Here is a 27,457-nt window from a genome sequence, read left to right on the forward strand (position 1 = left end):
GCATAAGAACACACACAAGACTCAAAGCCGATAGTTTTCTTTTAAACTCTTCATTCCCCTATCTGCCATTAGAGCATAGGTCACAGTTCCCTGTTTGCCTACTTCTTGGCATAGGGAGGAATAAATAAGGCTCACAAAACAGGGATTCCTTTTGTTGGAAAATTACTGTGGGTAATAATATCCAGTTTAGTTTGCACCCGGCACACTCCCAATCCCTAGGTCCACATCAGAGAAAGAACATACAGTAAGACTTTCAGTTCAGTTAGAAAAGTACAGCTTATTTATTAAAATCAGCAAACATAAAAAAAACAATGTGACCAAAACAGGCAAATGAGAAAGACATGAATAACATCTAAGAATTAATATTAACTATAAAATATAGCAAAAAGCACAAAATTTTCCAGAGCCACTGGAAACAATAATGGGATAAACAAGGTGGACAATCCCAAAGTACACAGCCGCAGAATAGAGATGGAAAATACGTCACCATATTATCCCTCCTCTATTCTGCACTGTTAAAATAACAGTTTAGTGAGTAAAGAGAATGTATCCGATATTTTCTTCACCACTTAATCTGCGGAGTTCTTAAGGCACTAATCCAGGATACTGAACTCAGAGTTACATAGTACAGAATGGGAAAGAGATGGTTTTGAAGACATTAATTTTTATAAGTTTGATCTTTAAGGCAGAGAAAACATTTGAAAAATCATGTCTTTCTACATACAGATAGTGTTCACTTCCCCATTGCAGCTCGGACTGGCAACTCTGTCATGAGCAACATGATCATTAAATGAAACATCACATTGATTTACATCCGTTCCAGTTGTTAAGCAAATCACCATGAGTGTGATTTGATGTGACCATGACTTGTAACTTCCTACCAGCTTCCCCATTTACTTTGCATGTGAGAAGCCAGCAGAGAAGGTTGTAAATGGTGATCACATGACCATGGGAAATTGCAACCATGGTTACACCAAGGTTACAACTCTGGCTACAAAGTGCCAAATCATGATCCTGTGCAATGGCCATAACCTTGAGGACTGATCGTAAATCTCCTTTTTCAGCAAGCATTGTAGCAACTTGAAATAGTCACTGAATAAGTAATTAGGAAGGAAGGATTACTTGTACCATATGTTTCTTAGAATAAGAGCAGTGTCTGGTGGGACAACTGACTGCTGTAACCTTAAACTAATTGGCCCAACAAGAAAAAGAAATGGAAGAGTAGCACCAGAATATCCTGGCAGCTAAGAGAAAAGAAAACATTGAGATGCTTACTTCTGGATAAAGGTACTAGACTGGGATTGAAAGTGCCCAAGCAATTATTTTAAATTTGATTATGCAAGGCTGAGTATGTTGTGATGCCATGCAAAAATTTTAACGACGACTTAGATGTTTATTAGAATTGGAAGAAACATGGTATCACCATTCCTTATTGCTGAAAATTCAGTGTACAGTTTTTGACCTTTATAAAGTATATATACATCCGTGGAGCTTTGTAAATTGCATGTTTGATTGCTCTGTGCACATACATTGAAATAATTTTTGTTTCAACATTTTGATATTTTTTGGGCAGTTGAAACAATATTAGAGCCCTCCAGTGATCAAACTCATTTTTCTAGGTTATGGAAATTCTGCTTCGGTCGTGTTTTTATTAGCATTTCTTTTGCATTTCCCTTTGTCAGCAAAATGTGGTTTTGGCTTTTGTTCAAAAAGCAAGTAAGAAAATTGGACTTTTCAATTGTTGATAACAGGTGTACATTTTTGGTGGCAGTTGAAAAAGTTTAAATGGTTAAATAAGTAAAATTAAATTTTATAACAATGCTAACTTGTTTCAGTATTCATGGTCACTTTACTGACTGTCCAAAAATATCAGCCATGAATCTGACTTTCTTAAGATAGCTAAATCAAGATTTACACAAGGATGCCAGAATCTCTTATGAATATATGGGGAGATGTGTTGAGGGGCTTAAGAAGACTAACTCCTGTGTTATGACCACTGTCTTAGGATACTCACATGTTTGTTTTGGCCCCGGTGTAGAGGAAACACCACCATTCTAGCAGGATCCACCATCTTATGAATTACAAAAAATATCAAAATATCTTACTGTGTCCTACATGAACAAATAAATGCAGAGCAATCTGGAATAGCATAGAACATTTTAAATGGTTAATAACCCCCTTGCTTAATAAGGGTCATATTTTGTATTACAAGTGTTATATATTTATCTGATGGATGGTGTTGTGACAAAAATGCAGTGACTTTGTCGCACCATTGATCTTGGAGTGCATGTCAGAGGTTACTCTCCAAACAACAACTGGAAGCCAAATATTTAATTTAAATACAAATGTAGTTAAAGTTCATTTAATTAAGTATAAATACTCCCCATGTACTGCATATAACAATGTTCCCTTGTTACAATAAAAAATATATAGTTTTATGGGTCTCTGAAAATGCATCTAAGGCTTGGTGTGGGCGTACATTCACTATTGTGGCCCCAGATTATATTCTCCACATTATAAACTAAGTATTCTCTATTTTTCTCTCTAATTTTTGATATATACAATGGCAGTATTCTGGAGGTAATGAACCATATGCCCAGCTTCTCAATCCTGTGCTTTTTCTGTAGTATAATTTGACCTTCTGCTCTATGCTCTTAGTGCACACAGTTTCCCTTGTACCCTCAGGGACAAAATGTCAAACATAAACCCTTCCCCTTGGCATCCCCATTTCTTTCAAAGCCTGTCGAGTGTGAGCCTCTTTGTCAGCTTATTTGCTTCACTAGAGCTTGTTCCAAAACTGTGCGGGGAAGACCAAGCCATTTGCGCCCTTCATTGCACAAAATAAGTTGTTCGTGTTCCTTTTCATAGTAGCTTAGTCTATGACAACTCCAGATTACATGTTCATTGTCCCACTCTGGATAGCACTATGAATGAATTTAACACTCTTTCCATGAAAATGGTCTAATGCTAAAATAAATTAGCACTCTGGAATGGCTTTCAGCACTTAAAATAGGATAGAAAATAATACCCTGGCGCTTTAATATACAGTACATATGCCTGAAAATCTTTATGAAATTGAGTTTGGAACCAATCAAAGAGGTTTCCTTGGAAATTGTTTAAACAAAAGGTTATTGGCAGTTTGCTGCTACCTGAACTTAAAGTAATTTTGCCCAAGCACAAACTCAATGTCCTCTTTAACAAGATAGATTAAGAAATAGATTATTAATGAAAGAGTAGTGGTACAATTGTAGCACATGAACTAATATTTAATAGAGATCAAAGATATCTAATGTACATTAGGATGGAGATGTTTTGATTTTTTTCCTACAGCTTTATGGTGCACAAGAGGGAGACACTAAAGCAAAGTCATCTGAGGTTTTGTCAGAATGAGAAACAGCTCTTTTAAGAGTTATGTCTCTAGTAGCAGATATATCTCTGAAGTTCAGAAAATGTAGAGCAGGGCCTTTCCATTTGGCAGTCATGAAAATAAACACATTCCAGCCATTTTCAACATGAATGAGTAAACTTATGGACCATGGTACACTTCTGCTTTTGAATAGCTGTTTTAGATTCCCGGGAATCCCTTTACCGGCATCACCAACATGTTATGGTATTATTTCTTATTGTGAACCTTAGGCAAACAACCGAAAGAAATTATTGTTAATTTTTACACTATATGCACTATATGCTATTTGCAGACTGTTAAAATTTTGGGAAGATGCTTCCTCCATTTTGCATCCTATTGCCTCCCTTTTCTATTGCTTCCCTTGGCCAGTGAAAACATCTGATTACGGCTTTATGGGATATACCAATTCTTTGAATTGGGCACAGAAAGGAAGTGGAATCTATTGAATATAATAATATATCAAAACAATACACTTATCAGTACCTTTTTAGTCACTTATAATATTTAATTTTAAAGTTAATTCCATAAAGAGGAAATATGAACAGTTTTTAATTGACAAAATAAGTATAGCCAGTTTCTAGTTATTCAAGATAATATAAATAGTTTGTTACAATGCTTATTTATGGTTTGTGTTCCTACACCCAACTGCAGATTTCTTCTTATTGAGGAATAAACACTTCTCGAACTAAATGATGTGGGGTTTAACTAAGTATGTGTTTTAGATCTCAGTTTTCTTCTGATTGAGAACAGACTTCCAAAGCAAAATATCATTGTAAGGCATTCAAAAGAAACATTAAAAACAAGATCACTGAAGTCTTAATGAGAAAAATTAAAACAAAAAGCAATAAAAAGATGGATCCCAGGTGGTTCTAGTGTACTAAAGTGATACTTAGGAAGATAACAATAATAGTAATAATAATATGTTTTAAAACTTAGCAATAAAGTGACAAATAATATTTTAGCAAATTAAACAGAAATAAAAGTTATAAATAGAAATTAAATTAGAATATACAAAATACAAATAAGACATTAAAATCTGTACAATTCTAATTGTAAGAGAATTGTATATTAAATAGGAAATCACTTACAATGAAAATAATAGATAACTGAACCGTATAAAAACATCATATAAGAAAGTAAGGAAGGTGGTGGTCTTGATAAACAGAGGAAAGATTCATTCCCAATAGGTGGTATGGGGATATATACACTTCATATCATGAAAGGTTTACAAATGTGTCTCATACAACAACACCCTCCCCAATTTTCATGAAGATAAAAGGTGAAGAAAATCACATTTAAATGTCCAAGATTCTACTACTATACCTGTTTTGATAAAATTAGATTTAGATTCACATGGTGTTTGTTTCTCAGTCTGGCCTATCTTACAGTATTAAACTCAATTAGCAATAAATAACTAATTAAATCAAGTAATTAAGTAATAAATATCATAAAAGGCAGAGTTTAGTAGAGAAGCCACAAGTCCCCAGAGGGGCACTCGTATACCTCAGAATTATCCTCCCCTCCAAAACAAAAAACAAAGAAAACAAAGATGGTTTGTTGAGTGAATGGCATACCTTTCGGTTTTAGGGGCAATGACAAGGAAAGAGAAAAGATGAGATTTGATGGGACAGGAGACAAAATTAAAATCAAGAGAGAAAAGACATCAACTCTCCTAAATGATTCTTTCTAGAGACTGGGCAAAAAGTTTGTAATAAAATTTAACTATTTACAGGATGGTACAGTTATTGTCAGGTTAAACTTTGTTCAGCCATACATGATTCCTCATAAAATCACTCTCTTAACAATTATTTGAAAAGAACATCATTAGTAAGTCTGTTAATTTTCCTTTTGGAAATGGCCTTTGAATCCATAGATTCAATCTGAATAAAATAACCATCAGGATAACACAACTATCAGGGCCTCGTCCCTCATGACTGACTGTTTTAGAGCAGTAAGAGAGTAAGAAGTGCTCTTAACAAGCATTTCTGCCTTAGTGCTATGTACAGATTGATCCTATAATCATCACTGATAAAGGAGAATATTTGTTGCTCAGTATTGAAATGAAGGGTCCTTGGTGCCCACCAGAGCCCTGATGACATTACTTAATTTGGGAAATGAAACATCTGCAAGAAAACAACTAAGCTCAGAAAGCACCAAAGACCCCTCGTAATCATCACTAGACAAGATTATTTCTGTAAGTCTTGTCAAATGTCAGTTTGCCCCATTCCTAAACGTAAGTAGAGAAGAGAATAATTCTACTAACTTATAAACAATATGATTCTAACCTTTTAAAGACTTCCTACCTTCTAATATTTAATTTGAAAACATATATTCTCTATGTATAGAATGTATTCTACTGTATATCATATATAGAATGAATACCTGCACAAAATCTTGTGCCAGCCTAAAACATGGGTTCTTTCTTCATAATATCAAACTTTGTGTAATTCATTAAATATAAATTGGGGAATATTGTACTGCAAGCCAAATACTATAACTGCAGAACTGCAAGGACAAGAACCACAAAGTTAAAACAGGCCATAAGAGACTTTAAAGCAGTACATCCTATATCTGAAAATCATTTTGGAGTCTGTATGCAGAATAGCATCCGTAATTGAAACTGAAAACCTTACCTTATGCTATAAAATAGTCTTGGAATTGAAAATTGGAAACAACATGAGTAGTATGGAGTCTCAAAAGCCTGAAGGAATAAAATCTGGTGGTTGAAAGGAATAAGTTCAATAAAAATCTTTACCCTGCTACATGCCAGCAAAAAAAAATCATTACTACAGATTATATTCTGTTTTATTTATGCAGATGGTAAAATTGGGTGTATTTTGGCAGACAATATCATTTATTTTCAAGGCAGAATGCAGAAATTAAGACTTCTGAAAGGCCATAGGAGAATCAAGAAGTAAATATGATAGAAGATTTTTCAGGACAAAGGCATTAAGTGGCTATCTTCTGATATTAGTCCACCAGTTATTCAAAAATTTACTGTATGTAAAGTTTATGTAGTTTATCCTTTTAGTCTAAACAGATTTATTTATAAGTCCTATTGTAATTAGAATTTATTGCTAGTGAACAGTGGAAACAAGATTTGTTTCAAATACTTCTCAATTGACTGCTTTTCTCTCGTTCTTGTCTGTTTTTATAAAAGAAGTGCAGCTAATATAATAAAGACATCTGTATGAGTTGAAATGTATTTTGTATGAGGTTCAGAACATTCTTTTAACTAATAGGATGTGAATTAAACAATGAACATAAAGACTAAGACATAATAGCAGTATGAAATCACAAAACGGAAATAAAAGTTATTTGAAATTTAGTTCAAACTTTAATTCCAGGATATAATTGAAAGGTAATTTTTTAAAGTAAAATGAACCTGGATATGGTTAGTGTGCATACATATAACTCCGCCCTCTTATAACGTGAGCTGAGTCTGCCACTATAAAAGGTTTGCCTCTGCTGAGAGCCCCAGCTTTTCTGGTGAAGTATCTTGACAGACTAGGATTGTCTCTGGAATATAAACGAATAGAATGAGCATACAACCCCTCCCCCAACCGGAGAATACTAGACCAGACGGCCACAGGGTGGGCTGGACTCTATTGCAGCGTGTCTAGAAAGGGCGTTCACTGGTAAGTCTACCAATGCCCCTTCTCCGTCACGCTGCTCTAGAGTCCAGCATTGGGACATACCAAAGCCTGCATGCCCAATGGAGGGACTCGGCTGGTCCTCTTAATCCGACCCAGGAACCACCCGCTGGAGTACCCTTCGTCCAAATGCAGCCTGTGCAGATGCAAAGGAGTCCAGCCAGTAATGTCGGACAAACGGGGAAGGCGAGGTCCATGTAGCAGCTCTACAGATTTCTTCGTTCAGAGCCTGCATGGCCCAAGCTGCCGAAATCGCTGCACACCGGGTAGAGTGTGCAGTCAGTTTCTTGGGAGCTGGCAAGCCAAGAGTTTCATATGCAGTAGAAATGCATGCTCTGATCCCCCTACTCAACATGGGAGATGAGGTCTTAGACCCCAAGGAGACAGGTTGAAAAGACACAAACATTGACTCAGTTTTGCGAAAAGGTGCAGTTTGTTTGATATAAATCCTGAGTGCCCTTTTCACATCCAATGTGTGCCACTGACGTTCCAATACATGTTGGGGTTTGGGACAAAAGTCAGGGAGAACAATATTTTGAGCTCTGTGAAACCAAGAGTTAATTTTTGATACAAATGAAGGGTCCAGACGTAAAACCACATGGTTGTCATGAAACATACACAAATCTGGCTTTACCGAAAGGGCAACTAATTCAGACACTCTCCTGGCTGACATAATAGCCACCAAGAAGGATACCTTCAGAGTTAAAATACGGAGGCCTACCATTCGTAAAGGCTCAAAAGGAGGGCCCGAGAGAGCTTGGAGAACCTTAGGCAAGTCCCAAGTGGGATACCTATACACAATGGATGGTCGCAGATTTGAGGCTCCTCCCATCGGAGCCGAGAAGATCTGGCTGCCTGTGCAACCACCCGAGTTAGCTAAAGGACTACGCATTCTCCATTTGGGGAGAAAGGAATGTTGCATTCCGAAAGGACTGAGCTGAAGTCTTCACTCTGGTCCGTGCTTCCAGCAGGAACACGGACCATTCCTATTGGCTGATGCCGTTTGACAGCTGACTATAAAAGGGAGCTGTCAAATGGCATCAGCTGTTGCTCGCCAGCTGGCTGCCTTGTTAGCATGGCAGTCGCGGCAACCCTTTATTGTTTCAATAAAGTTTAAAGCTGAAGTTTGCTCCGTGTTCGCCTCAGTCATTCCACCGCTCACTTTACAGAAACCATGCATGTTTTTGTGTGTTCCAGATGAGAAAGAAGATCAGATAAAAATATAGCAAATATATATATATTTAATCATTTGGTTAAGACATAGCCATAGTAAACCACTTTTTTAAGGCTGCCAAAGAAACTGTCTGGGTGCACTCATTCAGAGCTTTGGTCAACTGATCTTTACCTTACAGATAATTTAGGATGGAGAAAATAAAATATATATTTGCTTGTAATTGCTGTATACTTTCCAAAGGGATTATTTCAGAGCTTATTATTTATGAGTTTGCTGTAACTTTTGTTCATATACATGTTAGGTTGAAAGTAGAGAATGTTTATCCTAACTCATGAAGTATTGTTATGTGATGCTTATTAATTTATAGATAAATCAGTTTAGATCAATTTGGATAACAAGAAAAAATTGCATAGATTTTGTGACATCAGATCAATTTTATAAAATAAATCAGTGAGGAAGATTTCAAATATATTTTTTGAGAAATTAATGCAAAAATTAATGTTAATTTTTAATTAATGTTTTTTCATAGAATCTAAAGATATAATTTCAAAAATGTACCAGATTTTATATGAAATAATTACAAACATGGCAAATTTGCTAGAAGGCTAAAATAATTAACAGTATGGCAAATGTGCTTGAAGGTGTGTGAGACTTTGATTTAGAGTAATAATTCACCTGGCTCTTGGTAAAAATTAAATTTATTGAAATTTTGAATTTGATGGCATAAAAGAATGCCAGATAAGCATTAAAACTGAAAAATATTGTACTAATAAATTTGCTTAACATGAGAGTGGATCCAGTGTCGGTGTATTTTAGTTCAAAATGCTATAACTCCATGATGGCGAACTTATGGCACACGTGCCACAAGTGGCACGCAGAGCCATTTGTGCTGGCACATGAACAGCCGGCAAACTTACCTCACTGCGCATGCACGCACCTCACAGCTGATTTTTCGGCTGGTTTGAGGCCTTTTTTTGCCTCCCAGAGGCTTGGAAAAAGTCTCTGCAAGGCTTTTCAGGCCGAATAGGCCCATTTCGTCACTTCCTAGGAAATGTGTTTGAATATTAGTACCTCAGGTTGGTAGTTAGGCTGTTGGTTTGAGCTCTGAGCTTGGCAATTTGGTTGCAAACATTTTGTCACCATTCGAGGAAATGACGATATTTCCTGGAATAGTGACAAAACGTTTGCAACAAAATTGCCAAGCTCGGAGCTCAAGCCAACAGCCATAATGGACTAGTGTTGTGGACATGGCCTTTTACTGGCAGCTGTAGGCATGAAGGATGAGCTTGGAGATATCTTACTTTGTTTGAGGTAAGTCTTTGCCACCTAATTCTACTTTGCAGAGCTATGTTTAAAATACATTGGCTTTTTCATCCTCTCCTCTTTATCATGAATCTATCTCTGAGGGAAATCGTATGTTGGTCCAATGGAGTCATTTTGTATTTTAATTTTCTTTGGTTAAAGCCAAAGGGTATTTCACTGGCTATGTCATAGAATTGTTTAATACAGTGTAAAATCCAGAATCAACATGGAATCTACCCTGTTATTTCCAATACTGCAGCAATACAATCTAACTGTCAGTTGCTGGGATAAGATTTGAGACTGGAGGCTCTCTGATCTCCCTTCACATCTCAGCCTGCCTGTTATATCAGGGGTCCCCAACCGCCGGGCCGCGGAACAAGCCTTACCGGGCCGCTGGTTGCTGGGCGCCGCCATCTTTTTGGTAAAAAAGCAATTTTTCATCAAAAAGATGGCGGGCCAGCGCTTTCGGTGAGCTTTTCGGGTAGAAAGCCATTTCTACCCGAAAAAGCTCACCGAAGCGTAGCGCCGCCATTTTTTGACGAAAAATCACTTCGTGACGTCACCGGAAGTGATTTTCATCAAAAAAGATGGCGGCGCCCAGCTGACGCTGGAACCGGGCCACGGCGCCCAGCTGATGCGGAACCGGGCCGCGGCGTCGAAAAGGTTGGGGATCCCTGTGTTATATGATCCTAATTCTTAATTATTACTATAAGAATGTAAGTTCATTTGAGCACAAATGATTTAGCACCTCATTTGAAATGACATAAAAGCCACCCATGTTTTAACAGAGAATTAAATCATAGGATTTATTCTTTGTTCTTTTTTAAACCTTTGCCTTAACCAAAGCTCTTAGGAATATTTATTTGTTAAGATTCCTCATGAAAGAAAAATATAATAAATTTGCACTCCTTTCCACTCTCATGCCAGTCTGAAAGCTTTCAAAATACTTCTATCCTTGAATGGATTTTCAAACCAAAAATCTCAAAGCATCAGGACACTTAGGAGCTTAGGTTTAGCAGAATTCATTGACTCTTTGCCCCACAAATATCATGTAGACTCTTCTTTCATTACTGGCCTCTGGTCAGTCTTTGCTAAGCTATCTTCCTAACAGAAAGGAATTTAGTTTTAAGGACAGCAAAATCAGTGGAGCAGCCTTGTCCACGCAGGCAGATTGAAAGCTTTGGTATAAAGTTCCCCTGTCAATGGACAGTCTGACCAACAGGTTTTAGAGCAAGATGGGGCTCTATGCTAAAGCCTATTTGAATTTTACGGTCAGATAAAACACTGAAAGAGATTCAGCCTCCGAGCTTGTTTTGAAGAAGCAATAAAATCACTAAACAGCCCGTTGTGGTCACTCCCTATACATAATTGAAATAGCTGCCCACTAAAGTCAAATAGGAGGTGGGAGGGGCAGTGTAAGTAGCTCTGACTGTTGCTATAACAACTGGCATCTTGGTCTAATTTCTTCTGAAAAATGACTTGCTGCTAGTGGGATGAAGTGCAGCAGCTTTTTTTCTAGCAGATGAAAATGTTGTAGACAGGCATACATGGTCCCTTGTTTAGGTAGCAGATACTCTGTGGTGTGCCCATTGCAGTCCTTTCAGGAATTTTAAGATGAGTTATTCCTGGATATGTAGGGTATGGTGGACATAAGGTTGTCTGTATGTAGGGGGTGCGTGTGTGAAGGAAAACATTACATACTGTAGATTATTTAGACTCTTTAAAATATCCCCATACATTTTAATTTTTATCTATTCCACATCAGTGCGGCACTGATAATAGGAGTTGCAATCCAGAGGCAGGAGGGCTGCAGCATGCAGACAGGAAAAAAAAAAAGAGCCCTTGGGGACTTCCAAAAATAATAACTTAATTTTTCCACCAGTCAATGGTGGAAGGGGCAAAGAGTTAAATGCCTAATTCAGGAATCTGTACAGGTAGTCCTTGACTTACAACCATTCATTTAACAACTATTTGAGGTTACAACAGCATTGAACGAAGTGATTTACGACCGTCACAGCTTTCCCATGTTCCCATGATCAAAATTCAGGCACTTGGTAACTAGTATATATTTATAACGATTGCAGCATTCCGGGGTCATGTGGTTGCCATTTGCAACCTTTCCAGACTGCTTATGACAAGCAAAGTCAATGGGGGAAGCTGGATTAATTTTAACAACCCACAAGATTTACTTAACTACTGCAGGGATTTGTTTAACAACCATGGCATAAAACATAGTAAAATGTTGACTTACTTAGCAACCATTTTGCTTAGTATTGGAAATCTTGGTCCCAATTGTGTGCAAGTCGAGGACTCACCATATCACATTGAATCATACTTAAGTTTAAATATACATGAAATTAAATTTAGATGTTTGCGATGTTACATTTTGGAATAAAATTCCTGATAAACTAGTGATCCTCCATAATCTAACTTTCTCGGCCAGGAAAAGGTGGTCTTACCATATTTCTAAGTGTCTATGCCATTTAGTTCAGGATATTGTGTAAGTTTAAGAAAGTAAGTGTATTATATTATTCTAAAGTTTTACCTATCCTTGGGGAGCAATAAATGTCCTCTAAATGTAACTTAAGAAGTCACTGAATCATGCTAATTGCTGTGCATTTAGACACTACGATTCCAATGAATTTCAGCATATTTTCATTCCAGTTAATTTCAATATATTGTTTGGAATGTAGTAGTTCTGGCAATATTGTTCATGATGACCAAAGCTTAGAATAAAGTAGAATGGAATAGAGTAGAGTAGAGCAGGGGTCCCCAACCACCGGTCCGCAGACCGGTACTGGTCCGCAGAACAAGTCTTACTGGGCCGCTGGTTGCTGGCGCCGCCATCTTTTTTTGATAAAAAGTGCTTCCGGTGAGCTTTTCCAGGTAGAAAGCTCACCGGAAGCACTTTTTCATCAAAAGATGGCGATGCGCTCGATGAGCTTTTCGGGTAGAAAGCCATTTCTACCGGAAAAGCTCACACGAGCGCCCGCATCTTTTGATGAAAAGTGCTTCCGGTGAGGTCAAGCACTTTTTCATCAAAAAGATGGCAGCGCCAGTGATGCGACGACCGGCGCCCAGCTGATGCTGGTACCGGGCCGCGGCATAAAAAAGGTTGGGGATCACTGGAGTAGAGTACAGTACAGTATAGTACAGTATAGTACTTTATCTTTATTCTTTACATCATCAGATGAATTTTGTGTCTTTGTAATTGACATAAACTAACTTAATCATATCAAAAAATGAAATATTAGCTTCATACAACAAGAATTTTTAAAATCCTGAACATTTTCCCCTGTCTCTGAAATAGCATTACCAGATGTCCAGCAAAAGGAAGACATATCCCTGTTTTTGTCCTCATGTCCTCAATCCAGCCTTAAAATCAAATATTGTGTGGATTTTTGAGTATCTTAACAAGTTACCTCTTCCTAAGCAGTTTTCTCCAGGGCCCATCACTTCTCTACTAAGTGCTAACCGCAAATTAACAAGCTCAGCTCTGTGACCTTAATTAGTTGATTAGTGCCCCGGGCAGCTTACCTGTTGCCCGAAATTGGCAAGACCTTAATCAGTTACATGCTGAAGGTCTCCTAACAGCTTTAGCACATTCCTGTGATGAAAAAAACAATGTTCCTAAATGCTGAAAAAGTAAATTTATATACATGTAGGCAGGAGTGGACTTGAAAAAATTTATCAACCAGTTCTCTGATCGGTTGCTGGGTGGGTGTGGCCAGGGTGGGAGTGGCCTAGTTGACCTCCTGCACCACGGCGGGAGGGAGCATTTTCACCCTCCCTGGTTCCGGGAGGCTTTCCTCCAGGAGGCGAAAATGGCCTCCCTGGGCTCCAGAGGTCCTTTGGAGGCTGGAAATGAGCCCATTTTTGACGTTCCTGAACTTCTGGGAGGCCTGTTTTTCTTCCTCTCCAGGCTCTGGAGGCTTTCCTCGAGCCTCCTGGAAATGGAGTCCCTCTGGAGCCCGGAAACAGGTCCGTTTCTGGGCTTCTGGAGCCTCTGGGAGGCCCATTTTTCATCCTTCCCAAACCTCTGCGTGGGCCCTGTCCTTACCTGGCATCCAAAATGGGCCACGTGGGACTCCTGGGAGGGGAGGGGCAGTCTCTTGTATATGAAAACATTCATATACAAGAGACTTTCTTATCAAATTATATCTTAAGAAATGGAACGTGTGTGTGTGTGTGTGTGTGTGTGTGTATTATTAAGAGCTTCTGTAAAATTGTTAATGCTGTTTTGTATGACTACTGAAGTTTATTTCTTATAATGTGTCTTTTTATAGTGTCTTTTTACCTACTCTAGCAAAAAGTGCATTCATTAAATCTAAGTTTATGGTCTATCACATTACTTATAACAGTGTTTTCCATTTTTGTAGATTCATTTCAGACATTGTATACAACAAATGCTGATTTTACCTGGTATTATGTAATACAAAACAGTTTTTGTAGTTTATTAAAGGACTTGGTGTTACCTAATATATTTTCTTCTATGTCATGTTGGAGAAGGATTATGGAAATTTTTACGGTAATTTACTAATAACCTGAAGAGTCCCAGATTAAAGAAAGCTGAAGAAAAAATAAGATGTAGGTAATCTAAAACTAAGAATTCTGGGAATGTTTGAAATTAACAGGTGCAGTTTTCTTGTCTTGTTTCTTTGTTTAAAGCAGTTGTAGTTATTTACAGACCCTGTGCTTCCTGCAGGTCCCAGCAACCTAGGAGTCTTCCATTAAAATTAGCAGCAAAACACCATTTTTTAAAGCTGCCGGTTTGCACTCAGTGGCTCCTACCCAGGTCATCTCTTATTTGGTTTGTTATAATGCACTCTACATAGGGCTATCTTGAAGAGTATTCAGAAACTACAATTGGTCCAGAGTGCAACAATGAGAATAGTTCTGGAAGCACTTAGGGTGGCATGGCACATGGAACACTATTATTATGCAAACTGCACTGGCTGCTGATCTGCTTCCAATTCAAGGTGTTAGCCATCACCTTTAAAGCAGGGGTGCGTTTCTACCAGTTCTGTCCACCTCTGTAGAACCAGTAGCTCTGAGGAGCAGCAGACATAGAACTGGTTCTATGTCAGCTGCTCTTTTGGCCCACCCACCCACCCAGGCTGTTACTTGACCTTTATTTTCTGCTTTTTCAACCACAGCGGTTTGCGCGACACAGCTGTGGTTGAAAAAGCAGGAAAAAAGGGCTTTTCCAACCACTGCACGCCCATGCGTAGCACTGCTCAGCTGTCCGGGCAGCTCAGCAGGTCGTAAATAGCACTCGCAAGCAACTCGTGCGTGCACACGCAAAGCGCACGTGCGCACACGATGCAGAGCAACCGAACTGGTAGTTCTATCAGTCGGATCCCATCCCTGCTTTAAAGCCTTTATGGCATGGGTCCAGAATATCAGAGGAACTGTCTTTCCCCGGTGGGGTTTGCCCACCCCACCGTTTCTGACAGAAAGGGCCTACTGTGGTCCCCATCAGCCAAGGAGTTTGGCTGGAGAAAAGTCATGCTGCACCATGAAACATCTCGCCACCAGAGGTGAGATCTGTCCCCATCCTCTTGGTCTTAGGAAGAGCCTTAAAATCTGGATCTGCTGGTTGGCATGGGGCCCTGATAGCTGTAGGCTCTAGGTGGTTGGTGCAGTGACAGAATGCACCACTGCCACTCTGCTCTAACGTTGTGGTCTTTTATTTTGTATTTAATCTTTTTTAATTTTAATCTGTTTCTATATTTTTAATGGTTGTTAGATTTCTATTTTTTATTATATTGCAAACTGCCCAGGGTCACCTCAAACAGCCAGATAGGTGGTGTATAAATTCAATAAAAAATAATAAATAATAATTTTTTTTTTCATCAAGCCTGTAGCACTAGCATTTTCTTGAGGTATGCCATCCAAATACTGATGAGTCCTCATTTCAAATGGGATCAAAAAGGGGCTCTGAGGTTTGTCACTGTTATTAAATTTTATATTTTTAAATAAAAAATTAATTGTGTGATCTCTTGGGCATTACCTGGTCATTTACCACATTGCTCAGAGGCGCTACAATATTGATTGACAATTTACTGAATGTTCAGATGATAGTATGGTAGGCTTACATAAAATAAAGGGATGGGAACTGCATGTTTCAGTGAACTTGTTACATCGCACTCTTGAACTGAAGGTCCCATGAAGTACTTTTCTGTCTAACATGCATTTGAAAGGAGAAGAAACAATCAATATAAACCTGAAGGGCAGGTTGAATTGGGGAGAAATAGCAATACGGCCTACCTTATCCTAGCTGTTTTTTTCTCAGCCAGATTCATTTGGCTGAGGTGGTCTGCACATTTTTACTAGTAAACGATTGGCTGTGCAGTTTATTCAATATAATAAGTACTTGCCTTGATTATTCAATGCATTATATTGGGAAATGTTCCATTATGGTGTATATATTGTAACTGATGTAAAGTGTGTATATAATGAAAAAGAAAGTCTGTTGGCAGAAATCACTAGATTTTCTTGCAAGCTGAAGTAGGAAAAGTGCTTCTCAAATAACAACTGTTGTGCTGAGGACTATTTGTTTAATTTTGTTTATTGGTTTCACCTAGCAACATGTGGCAAAACAGATAATTGTGGTGTTATAATAGTGTATTTTTAAAACCCATGATATAAAAACTCCTGAAATTAAAGTGCAATGGGAAATTTTCAACAGTGCCTCTTTACATAGCATGTGGGAGAGTCACGTAAGGCTGCTTTCTGGAAGTTTCCTACTTACATAGCAAATGGATATATTATGGAGATGGCTAGATGGTATGCTGGTACTAGATATAGTCATTTTTAGTGTTTGAAATAGACCACTCATTGAAATAGTAGCTTCATTCCAGTCTACCACTTCATTCTGGTTAATGTGTTAGAATAGCTTATAGCTAATTATAATAGTGCAATAATCCTCACACATCCATTTGTGAGAATAAATTGTGTCTCTAAAGTTTTGTATTATTCCAATAAGTTTAACTAAAGTCCAGAAATCAAACTCAGAATGTTTTGAGACAACATAGTCTTTATGACTCATAATAAATTAGTATAACTTTCTGTATACAGTTATGATGATTTATAAAACATAGAAATGGACAGATGTTGAAACAATTACTTTTTCTTTTCTGTTCAAGCTTCAAGAGACAGTGAAGAGAAAATTAGAAGGAGCACGCTCACCCCTCAATGGAGAACAGCAGAATGGTGCCTGTGACAGAAGCTTCTCTCCAACTAATAAGCGGATACGGAAAGATGTACCTGGGATTGAGAGACTCAGTAGTTTGCCAAACAGTTTGCCTTTGTCTTCTATTTCTCCTCTTCACCAGCTTGACCTAAAGCCATCTTTGCCCCTGAAAAACAGTGGAATTAATGAGGGTACCCTGGAAGACTTAGGTAAAAATGGTGGACCTTCTGACCTAAAACTCTCAATCAATGGATGTACCGAGCTTGAAGATAGTTTTAACATTCTGCACAACAATAGTAGCAGCAACAAAGAACTGAAACAGGAGCCCTTGGATGATCCCAACTGCACTGACAATTCTGACACATCCCTTTCCAATCAGAATAAACTCTTTTCAGACATTAACCTGAATGATCAGGAGTGGCAGGAATTAATAGATGAGCTAGCTAACACTGTTCCAGAAGATGATATACAAGATTTGTTCAATGAAGACTTTGAAGAGAAAAAGGAACCTGAATTTCCGAGACCAGCCACTGAGATTCAGGAGACTGCCAGTGTTAAAAGTGATCCATGTCATTCTCCATTTGCTCACTTACCAACAGGCTCTCCCCAAGTAAGACCATCATCATCAGGGCCTCCATTTTCAAATATCCCTACAGGTTCCAGCCTCCCTTCAGTCTCTAATGGTCCTCCGCCTCCAAGCCTGGATAGTTCACTAGCAAACTGTGTGGTTCAGTCCCCTCAGACTCCCAACCAAGCACACCCCTCAAACCAAACTCAGTCACGACCAGGCAGTGGTTTCCACATGAATCCAACAACAGTGACAACAGCAGGCCCAGGGCCTAGCCAAGTAACTGTGACTAGCACTGACTTGTCTCCAGCTGAGCAGTTGAAGCAGATGGCAGCCCAGCAGCAGCAGCGGGCTAAGCTGATGCAGCAGAAACAGCAGCAGCAGCCACCCCCACCACAGCATCCAAACCAAGTATCTAGCTGGTCCCCAGTGGGGCCTCCATCTAGTCCTTATGGAGGACCTTTCAGTACAGATAAACCAAATAGCCCGATGATGTACCCCCAAGCCTTTAACAACCAAAATCCTGCAGTGCCTCCCACGGCAAACAACTCACAAAAGACTATAATAAATAACTACCTCCCTCAAAACCATATCAATATGATTAGTCAGCAGCCAAATAATCTGGGTACAAACTCTTTGAACAAACAAGGCAATATGCTTTCTTATGGCAACACTAAACCTCTGTCTCATTTCAATGCTGATCTTAGTCAAAGGATGACTCCACCAATGTCCAATTCCAACAAGAGTCCTATGATGCCATATATCCAGCAACAACAGCAACAGATTCCCCAACAGCCACCAATTCAGGCTCAAATGACACCTTTGAGTGAGGAGCAGAAGCGCATACTTATTTTGAAGCAGAAAGGAATGATGAACCAGCCAGTAGCTTATGGAACTCTTCCATCTCTAGGTCAGGTAAGTGTGGACAGAGAATGTTCTCTGTGAATGGGTCATATGAATTAACAGAATAATTCAATAGAAATGTGTACTGCTATCTGCAACTTCCTCTTTGTATTTGCCATACCTTTTTTAAAACAGCATTTGTTTCTGTGCACATATAATTTGCTAGTAGCTTCAAACCCAACTTTCTCCTCAGTTAGTCTGACTTATATCAGTACATAGCTACGGAACCTTTGGCAATAGCTTTGAATGCTCATCTCCAGATATTTAGTTCATTCTCAAAAATTACCAAGATTTCTAATATAGTTTTAATGTGACCCATTAACTACCATATACAATTTATATAATAAATGAAATAATTACCTAATTCATGACAAAGAATTAGCTATGGAGGTTAACATATGCATAAATGAACTTCAGTTTTTGGTTACAAATGATGACCATGAATTATCCTGCCATAATAACAGTACAAGAAAAATTGATAAAATGTAATTTGTTTTGATAATGTGTTTTTGATGTAATATTTGCTGTGTTTATTGTTCAGAATAGATGGTTGTTATAGTTTGGTAAAGCCATATATTACTGGTGCCATTTTGAATGTGAAATCAATGGGTTTGAACAGACGTCATCCAACCAACTCCAGATCAGCCAGAACATTTTAATTTAAAAAGAGATGAAGAGGATTCAATATGTTCTTCAATGGAGGAAGATAAGGGATGAATTTGATTGATTATAAGTTAGAGCTACTATTAAGAATTACCTCATAGCGTTAAGAGTGAAGAAATGTCAGTTTTTGTATGCTATTCCTGCATCTGCAAAGTGCCATTAGGGTCGTCTATTACCTTTTGAGTAAAGAGGATTCTGAGGTTCATCTTCAGAGTTGAGCTGAAGAATTTTCCATGCACCTAGTGGATAAAATCACTCAAATCCATTCTCAATTACAGACCAAACATGAAGCAAGTCCATTGGAGATACCTTGGGAATTTCTTGCCCAATTACCTGGGAAAGTTTAATTCTGTTGTACCTGAGAAAAGTGGATATGGTTCTTAGGATTATACGTGTAGCCACCTTGGATTTGGATCTATCCTTCTCCTGGCAGGTAGAGGTTGCTAAGGAGATGACATGCAGGTGGATCTAGTGATTGTTAATGTGGCCTTAGCGAGAGGATATTTCAGGACAGCTGGTGTGTCCACTTCTCAATAAGTCATCACTGGACCCTACCACTCTTCATTTTTGTTCAGTCTCCCATCTTCCCCTCTTAAGGAAAATTGTTACCTGATAAACCATCTCATCCCAGTTACATTGTCCCATCCCATTTATTCAGGCAGAGTGGGTATATTGCAGATCCCATTGATTAAAAAATTTTGACTGGTGGGATTTAAGAAGAGAACCTTCTCTGCTGTTGCCCATCGGAACACCTTACCTCCAGAATTGAGGTGAATGCCTTCTCTTCTGGCCTTCAAAAAGATTGTTAAGACCTGGCTTTGCCAATTAGCATGGGAGTCAAAGAGTGATATGCAACCTTGTAAATGGTATCATGAGAATGTTCTCTCTACCTTTGAGCTCTTTAACTTTTAATATAGTAACCCTAACTTTTTAATTCTGTTTTTAATTCTGTTTTATTTATGCTTTGATCTTATGATTTTTTTGTTATTGTAAACTGCCCTGAGTTACTTAGTTGAGATAGGTGGTGTAGAAATATGATAAAGGAATGAACAAATAACCATTTTAATATTTGCTTGTTTATTTAATAGCAACAATGGGATTATAGTTCCATTTTGCCACAGAATATTGCAAATTGTGCATTGAAATATCATTGTATAAATGTTTTTCACATAGTTTTTTAGGCTGTTATTAGACTGTTATTCAGTTTGATTCTGTCACCTTTAAAAATATTGAAATATTGAAAGTTTTAAAAACAGTTTAGATATTCACTAATGGAATAAAACTGTGGTCTTTCAAATAGGAGTTGATGCAAAGAACAATAGTCTTTGTTTATCTGTAGAAAAATCGAATACATGAAATGCTTACTTTAAATCTGGATTGAAATACATGGTGATATCATTATCTAGCTCTTTCTTTTTATTACATAAAGTATAAGCTTTATGTCCCTGATTAACATACCCAATCCCTTCTTCCTGAGTTTAATAATGGTCTCAGTTCATGTAGAACAGTGTTATTCTATCTCAGTCACTTTAATATGTATGGACTTCAACCCCAGCCAGGAGATTACGGAATTCTGGGAGTTGAAGTCCACACATTACCAAGGTTGAGAAACAGAGTGCATGTACTATAAAACAGTACAGAGTTGCAGAGTATATGTAATATAGAACATCATAAACTATTACCTCTTTTAGACTCTCGCTAATTCCCCAACAATTAGTTCCTCTACTCATCTTCCAAACCAACTTTCTCCAATCACCACCCTTTTAGATTTATTGGGGTCTTAGAATTCTCAGCAAGTACAGTGAAATATATTATCAGGCCACCATTGCAAATCTTGTCATGTTCTTTCTTAACATATTTGGAGAACAGGAAATTCGGAAACACTGTTCTTAGAGGTTCCATCATTGTAGACTATACAATAGCTTTATCATTGCACTGTCAAATGTGTGTGTGTCTGTGTGTGTGTATGTGTAAAGGCATACACACACACACACACACACACCCACACACCATGGTATCAAAATGCAAAAAAATTGTCCCAGTTTCAGAAAAATATCCAAATCTGTACCTAATAAAACCCATATCTTTTAACTTTCAAGTGACCTAACCTAATAGAAATCTAATCTTTCTACTATGTATAGAAAGTTCTTTGCAGTCCCAGTAGGCCAATTTAGAGGCATACCGATTAAAAAATGAATTAGGTGGGAAAGGTAAAACAGTAGCCATCCATATGGAATGTATTTCCCCTTCTTTTTCTTGCTGCTTTCCTGAAAAATGTTTGTTAATTGACCTCCAGAGCAGTCAAGAATAATTGTTCTTCACAATGATGGGAAAAGATCGTCTGATAACATAGAATTACAGAGATTCTGACCTTCCCTGTCTGACTTTTTTTTTCAGCCTCAAGAAAAGGGAATCAAGGATAGCCAGAGTATTTTTCCTTGGTTTTATTCTTTGGATGATGGTGGTGGTGGTGGTGATGATGGTAGTGGTGGTGGTGGTGGTAGTAGTAGTAGTAGTAGTAGTAGTAGTAAAGAATGGGCTTCTTTTTGGAATTGTTTCTAGCACAGCACATACTTGCCCATCTCTCCCACAGCCTGGTTTCGAACAGGCCATGGCCTGGTAGTGCATTATGGCCCACGGTTTGTGGACTGCTGCCTTAGCATTAACTTAATCTAGCTTCAATGGTATGACAGCTGTGTAGATGTATAGAAGGAAGGATAAGGAGCCTTATTTATGGAGGAAAGTATGTACGATACTTCATTTGTCAAATTTTATTAACTTGTATCTATTCCCACAAACATGATGGGCTTTGCCAATTCTGTAGCACTCCATGTAGTATTCTGAGGAAAACATTTCACCATCAATAACAGGAAAGCCTGGACAACATGATTGTTCTTAAATTTATATTTCTGCTTCTGTTTTTTTCTTTCTAAGGTTGAAGTGTTAGTGTGAAAAGAAAGGAGCCGAAAGAATCTTGTATGGATTTGGTTTTAGGGACAAAGTCATGAGATTCTGGAAAGAACATTAATGCAGAGAGAACAAAACAAACCATTGTTTATGTGGAAGTAAACAATGTAAATTCTGAAGATGGGATGTGTCTGCTTTCACACTTTCCTCTTATGGGTAATGAAATATTTTTCTCTGAGTACCACATAGGAACTCTTGTATAAAACTATTAATTCAGAGATTAATCAGACCATAGAAAATTGTATAAACACTTTTCCCTATTTATTTCTAATCTAACTGTTGCAATGTGGCACTTAAATCTCTGTGTAAATATGTTGGCTACATGAACATCCTGCAAGGAGATTAGTAGCTCATAACCTTCATGTTATATCTCAGAACGTAGTTGATGTTCCAGCTTGTTTTCCAGACTTTGATGAGCTTCATTAATTATACTAAAAAAAGAAAGGTGTGTGTGGCTGGAGAGAAATCCATACACACAGCTCAACATGAATAGGAGTAATTAGACCACTGGCAGAGTGTTAAATTGGAGGTCTAGGGAGAAAAACTAAGAAATCTGCAGAATTTCTCCATGCCCAGCAACCAGTGGAATTTGTATAATCTTCGACAGAATACAATTTCTCTGGAGTGCAGTGGTCATGACTCATTTCCTAGCTTAAAAGCCTAAAGTAAGTACTATTTGCTTTGCCAAATATCTGCTACCAATTCTGTTAGAAATGTAACCCATATAAGATATACACTTGAATGTTTTGAGTGTTACTTACTCCCTGTTCTATTCTAATGATATCAGACAAATTTTATAATTGTAATTTGTTTTTTAAAATAAATACTAGAAAACAAGGAATCATGTTCCTTACAACTGCTTAACCAATGCTTTGATAGAAAGCATGCTGAAAAATATTGGTGTATAGAATATCTTGAACACTCTAAAGACCCATATATATTGGCACATGGATGTCGAAACAATGGGGCTGCTGTTGAACTTGAGTTGTCTATTGTTGTTTCTTGCCAGAACAAATTATGGGTGGTAGGTCTGCTTGAAATGGTGAACATAAACATGAAGGTGGAAGGTTCAAAGATTTATTGAGCAGAGCAGAGCAAAACAGTAACCACTTTATAACAAGGAATAATACAAACGAATACAGAAATATCCAGAGACGAGGAAACAAAAAAGGCAGCATTCAATAAAAGATTGTGAATGTCAAATAAACAATCATATTTTTCCAACTGTTGAGAACCCTGCCTCATGAGAGACAACAGTAATGTTTCTCAACCTCAGCAACTTTAAGATATGTGAACTTCAATTCCCAGAATTCCTGAGCCAACATACAGACTAGGATTCAACATATTTCCCAGGCATCAGAGAACTACATTGAAGTTCATCCCTAAGATGGGTTTCAAAATGTTTGTAACATTCTGTTGCAATACTTCTAAATAAGGATACTTACTGTTTTCATTTTTGCTTATCTAGCAAAAGTTTACATGAGACAGCTACAGCAATATCCTCCCTGCCACAGGTGGCTGTCCTTGGAATTAGCAAGTACTTCTACAAGAAAGAGATAACACTCTTGAGCTAGTCTATATTTGAAGAAAACAAGTAAGTAAGAGCAGAAGTGGGGGAGGGAGGAAGTTCAGAGATTTGATTTAAAAATCTAAAGCTCTGCTAAGCTATGCTATGTACAAGAATACAAAACAGATGTTTTACATGGGAAAGTACAAGGGAAAATGGAGCACATTTTCTGTTTCTCTGCCTTGTTATAATAGTCTACACATTGTCACTAATAGAACAGTGCTGTACTGTAATCACCCTGTAGGTCAGAGCTACCATAAGTATATACCCATGATTGCAAACCTATAGCATGCGTGCCCAAAGTGGCCCACCGAGCCATGTCGGCTGGCACATGCGGTGTCTTCCTCTTCCGGGTTTCTGGCGCGCATGCATGTGTGATAATTGACTGTCCTTCGTGCGTGCGGCAGTGCCAGAAACTGGAATAGCTGGTCTTCCAGTTTCTGTTGTGCCCATGCGCGCAGGACAGCTGATCGTTGTGTGTGCATGCATGCTAGTAACTGGAAGACCAGCTGGCCGGTGCGCATGTGCATGCTGCAAACCAGAAGTTAATTTTCTAGTGTGCACATGCCCAATGAGCAGCTTCTCTTCCAGGTCATGTCCCCAACATATGTGCGCGCGCAAACCGTGCACACTTTTCGGCACTCAGTGCCGAAAAGATTCGCCATCACTGGTATATACCATTGATGTAATTAATGTTTTTGATTGCAGACACGTTCCTTCTTCAGAGAATACAACTTCTAAGCTGCAGACCCTATGAATACAGCTATCAAATCTTCTTTTGCTTGTAACTTAGTTTATCTTCTGTGATATCTCACATTGAAGATATGTTTATACAAAACAGATTAAGAATTATCCTGCTTTATTATGGAAGTTTATAAATAAAATAGTCCAGATATAATGTATATCCTTCCTATCAGTTTCAGTCAAATCTATTACAACTAAAATGTGGAACAGCTACAAGCATGTTTCTTTTTGATTGTAAGAGCTAGGAATCTCCTGTCTGAAGGCACCTGGAACACAGTTTGTCTCCCACATTTTACCAATGAACATAGAATTATATTCTAACATTTCCTGTATGTAATATACAGATGTTCTCTAGAATAGTAAAAGCCCTGAATAGTACAATAGCAATTGTGTGATTTCCAAGTGTTATAAAAGGATTTGTATGGAAACACAATTAAAAAGGAACTAGAGTAGTCAAGTGAAATTATAAGCATATTTGAGAGATAATTTAGTAAAGTTTCTTTGGTTTAGGTTCACTGGAAAGAAGAAAACATAATTAATGAGCTACAAAATCCAGAGCAAGAAAAGGTTCAGTATTAAAATAGGAGAAACAAATGAACGTCTAGTAGCAGAGGCAATGTGGCTGACAAAGTAACATTTGATTTTGTTAGTGAATTATGCCATTTTTAAGCTTACAAAATATATTAATTCCTAAATCAACAAATGCAGTAGATTCTCATAAATACTAAAGTTCACATATTCACACAATAAAAACTAACCCAGTTTAGCATGTTATGTGAGTGCCACAATTACATTTTTAATTGACCTGATTCAACATGTGAAATAGAGTATGTAGTGCAATAGAATATGCAGTGCTGATATTTTTATTTCAAACTTGAAAATATCTGGTCCAAGTACAATTCTAGAATTTCAATTGTGGGTGAATTGTATTAATCCCTATCTGTGAAGGAAACTGTAAAAGTGATATTGTATCTAAAGTTAGATAGTGGCATAATCTAATTTTACCTCTGCAGGGATAAGTAATGGTAATATGTTTGATTTCTTCAGTATAAAGGTACTGTGATGACCCAGAGTATAACACAAACATAACAAAATCCAAAACGTAAATAAATGTCCTTTAATGCCTCCAATTTGGCCCCCCTGTTCAATAATACTCAGTTGGAGATAAAACGTACTCAAAAATAGTCTTCAAAAGAAAGCAATACAGTCTGAATTTAATGAGCAGTTAGAGGTGAAATAAAAAAACCAAACAAACTACAGTGACGAAATTTCCACAACGGAACAAGAGAAGTATTTACCAAATTCAAGGAGATAACAAGGCACAGTCTGTTGGAAGGACGCCAACCAAGACAACTTCAGACCAAAATAAAACACGCTTTGTTTCCAGCATTTGCCAGTACGCAGGTCCAAACTCTTATTCAGTTCTCACACTTGCAACCCATGAAGAGGATCAAGGCCCTCTCCTCCCGAGGAGATCTTCCCTGCGTGCCCTAGGATGGATAGGGGATCAGCCTGGGTTCTAACTGCTCAGCCAGCCTCCGCCCTGCCCAGCCTCCTCCACAACCTCCGGAGCCACACTTCCATTCCCTGTCGGGTGTTCTTCTTCTCCCTCAGAGTCAGTCTCCACCAGGGGCATGACATGTACAAGAAAAATGGATGCAACAGAATAAAACTTGTGTGAAAAAATTGAAAGTGAGAATAGAAAATGTTGTCAAGAGTCCATGAGTGTAGAAACAAGGGAAACAGAGAAGAGAAAAGAGAGAAAAGCAAAATAAAATTCCCTGTGGTTGAAGAAAAATACACTGCTCAAAAAAATAAAGGGAACACTTAAACAACACAATGTAACTCCAAGTCAATCACACTTCTGTGAAATCAAACTGTCCACTTAGGTAGCAACACTGATTGACAATCAATTTCACATGCTGTTCCGCAAATGGAATAGACAACAGGTGGAAAGCATCAGCAGTTAGCAAGACCTCCCTAATAAAGGAGTGGTTCTGCAGGTGATGACCACAGACCACTTCTCAGTTCCTATAATTTCTGGCTGATTGTTTGGTCACTTTTGAATGCTGGCGGTGCTTTCACTCTAGTGGTAGCATGAGACGGAGTCTACAACCCACACAAGTGGCTCAGTTAGTGCAGCTCATCCAGGATGGCACATCAATGCGAGCTGTGGCAAAAAGGTGTGCTGTGTCTGTCAGCATAGTGTCCAGAGCATGGAGGCGCTACCAGGAGACAGGCCAGTACATCAGGGGACATGGAGGAAGCCATAGGAGGGCAACAACCCAGCATCAGGACCACTACCTCTGCCTTTGTGCAAGGAGGGACAGGAGGAGCACTGCCAGAGCCCTGCAAAATGACCTCCAGCGGGCCACAAATGTGCATGTGGCTGCTCAAACAGACAGAAACAGACTCCATGAGGGTGGTATGAGGGCCTGACATCCACAGGTGGGGGTTGTGCTTACAGCCCAACACCGTGCAGGACGTTTGGCCTTTGCCAGAGAACACCAAGATTGGCAAATTCACCACTGGCACTCTGTGCTCTTCACAAATGAAAGCAGGTTCACACTGAGCACATGTGCAGATGTGACAGGGTCTGGAGACGCCGTGGAGAACGTTCTGCTGCCTGCAACATCCTCCAGCATGACCGGTTTGGCAGTGGGTCAGTAATGGTGTGGGGTGGCATTTCTTTAGGGGGCTGCACAGCCCTCCATGTGCTCGCCAGAGGTAGCCTGACTGCCATTAGGTACCGAGATGAGATCCTCAGACCCCTTGTGAGACCATATGCTGGTGCAGTTGGCCCTGGGTTCCTCCTAATGCACGACAATGCTAGATCTCATGTGGATGGAGTGTGTCAGCAGTTCCTGCAAGACGAAGGCATTGATGCTATGGACTGGCCCGCTCGTTCCCCAAACCTGAATCCAATTGAGCACATCTGGGATATGTCTCGCTCCATCCACCAATGCCACGTTGCACCACAGACTGTCCAGGAGTTGGGGGATGCTTTAGTCCAGGTGTGGGAGGAGATCCCTCAGGAGACCTCATCAGGAGCATGCCCAGGCGTTGTAGAGAGATCATACAGGCACATGGAGGCCACACACACTACTGAGCCTCATTTTGACTTGTTTTAAGGACATTACATCAAAGTTGGATCAGCCTGTAGTGTTTTTTTCCACTTTAATTTTGAGTGTAACTCCAAATCCAGACCTCCAGGGTTTGCTAAGTTTGATTTCCATTGATAATTTTTGTGTGATTTTGTTGTCAGCACATTCAACTATGTAATGAACCAAGTATTTAATAAGAATATTTCATTCA

At 38.6% G+C, this 27,457-nt stretch overlaps 1 protein-coding gene across 1 annotated transcript in view; it reads left to right on the plus strand.

The window, feature by feature from the left end:
* The window catches only part of MAML3 (mastermind like transcriptional coactivator 3), a 308,222-nt gene that overhangs the window by 165,734 nt on the left and 115,031 nt on the right, over positions 1-27,457 (plus strand). Inside the window, exon 2 of the mRNA XM_087963117.1 lies at positions 16,684-18,213. Coding sequence (XP_087819243.1) covers positions 16,684-18,213 — 1,530 coding nt within the window. The remainder of the gene's footprint in view (positions 1-16,683; positions 18,214-27,457) is intronic.

The sequence above is a fragment of the Notechis scutatus genome, chromosome 4, assembly GCF_049901735.1.
Source record: "Notechis scutatus isolate UNSWTSFEM ecotype Mainland chromosome 4, rNotScu1.2, whole genome shotgun sequence".
NCBI lineage: Eukaryota > Metazoa > Chordata > Lepidosauria > Squamata > Elapidae > Notechis > Notechis scutatus.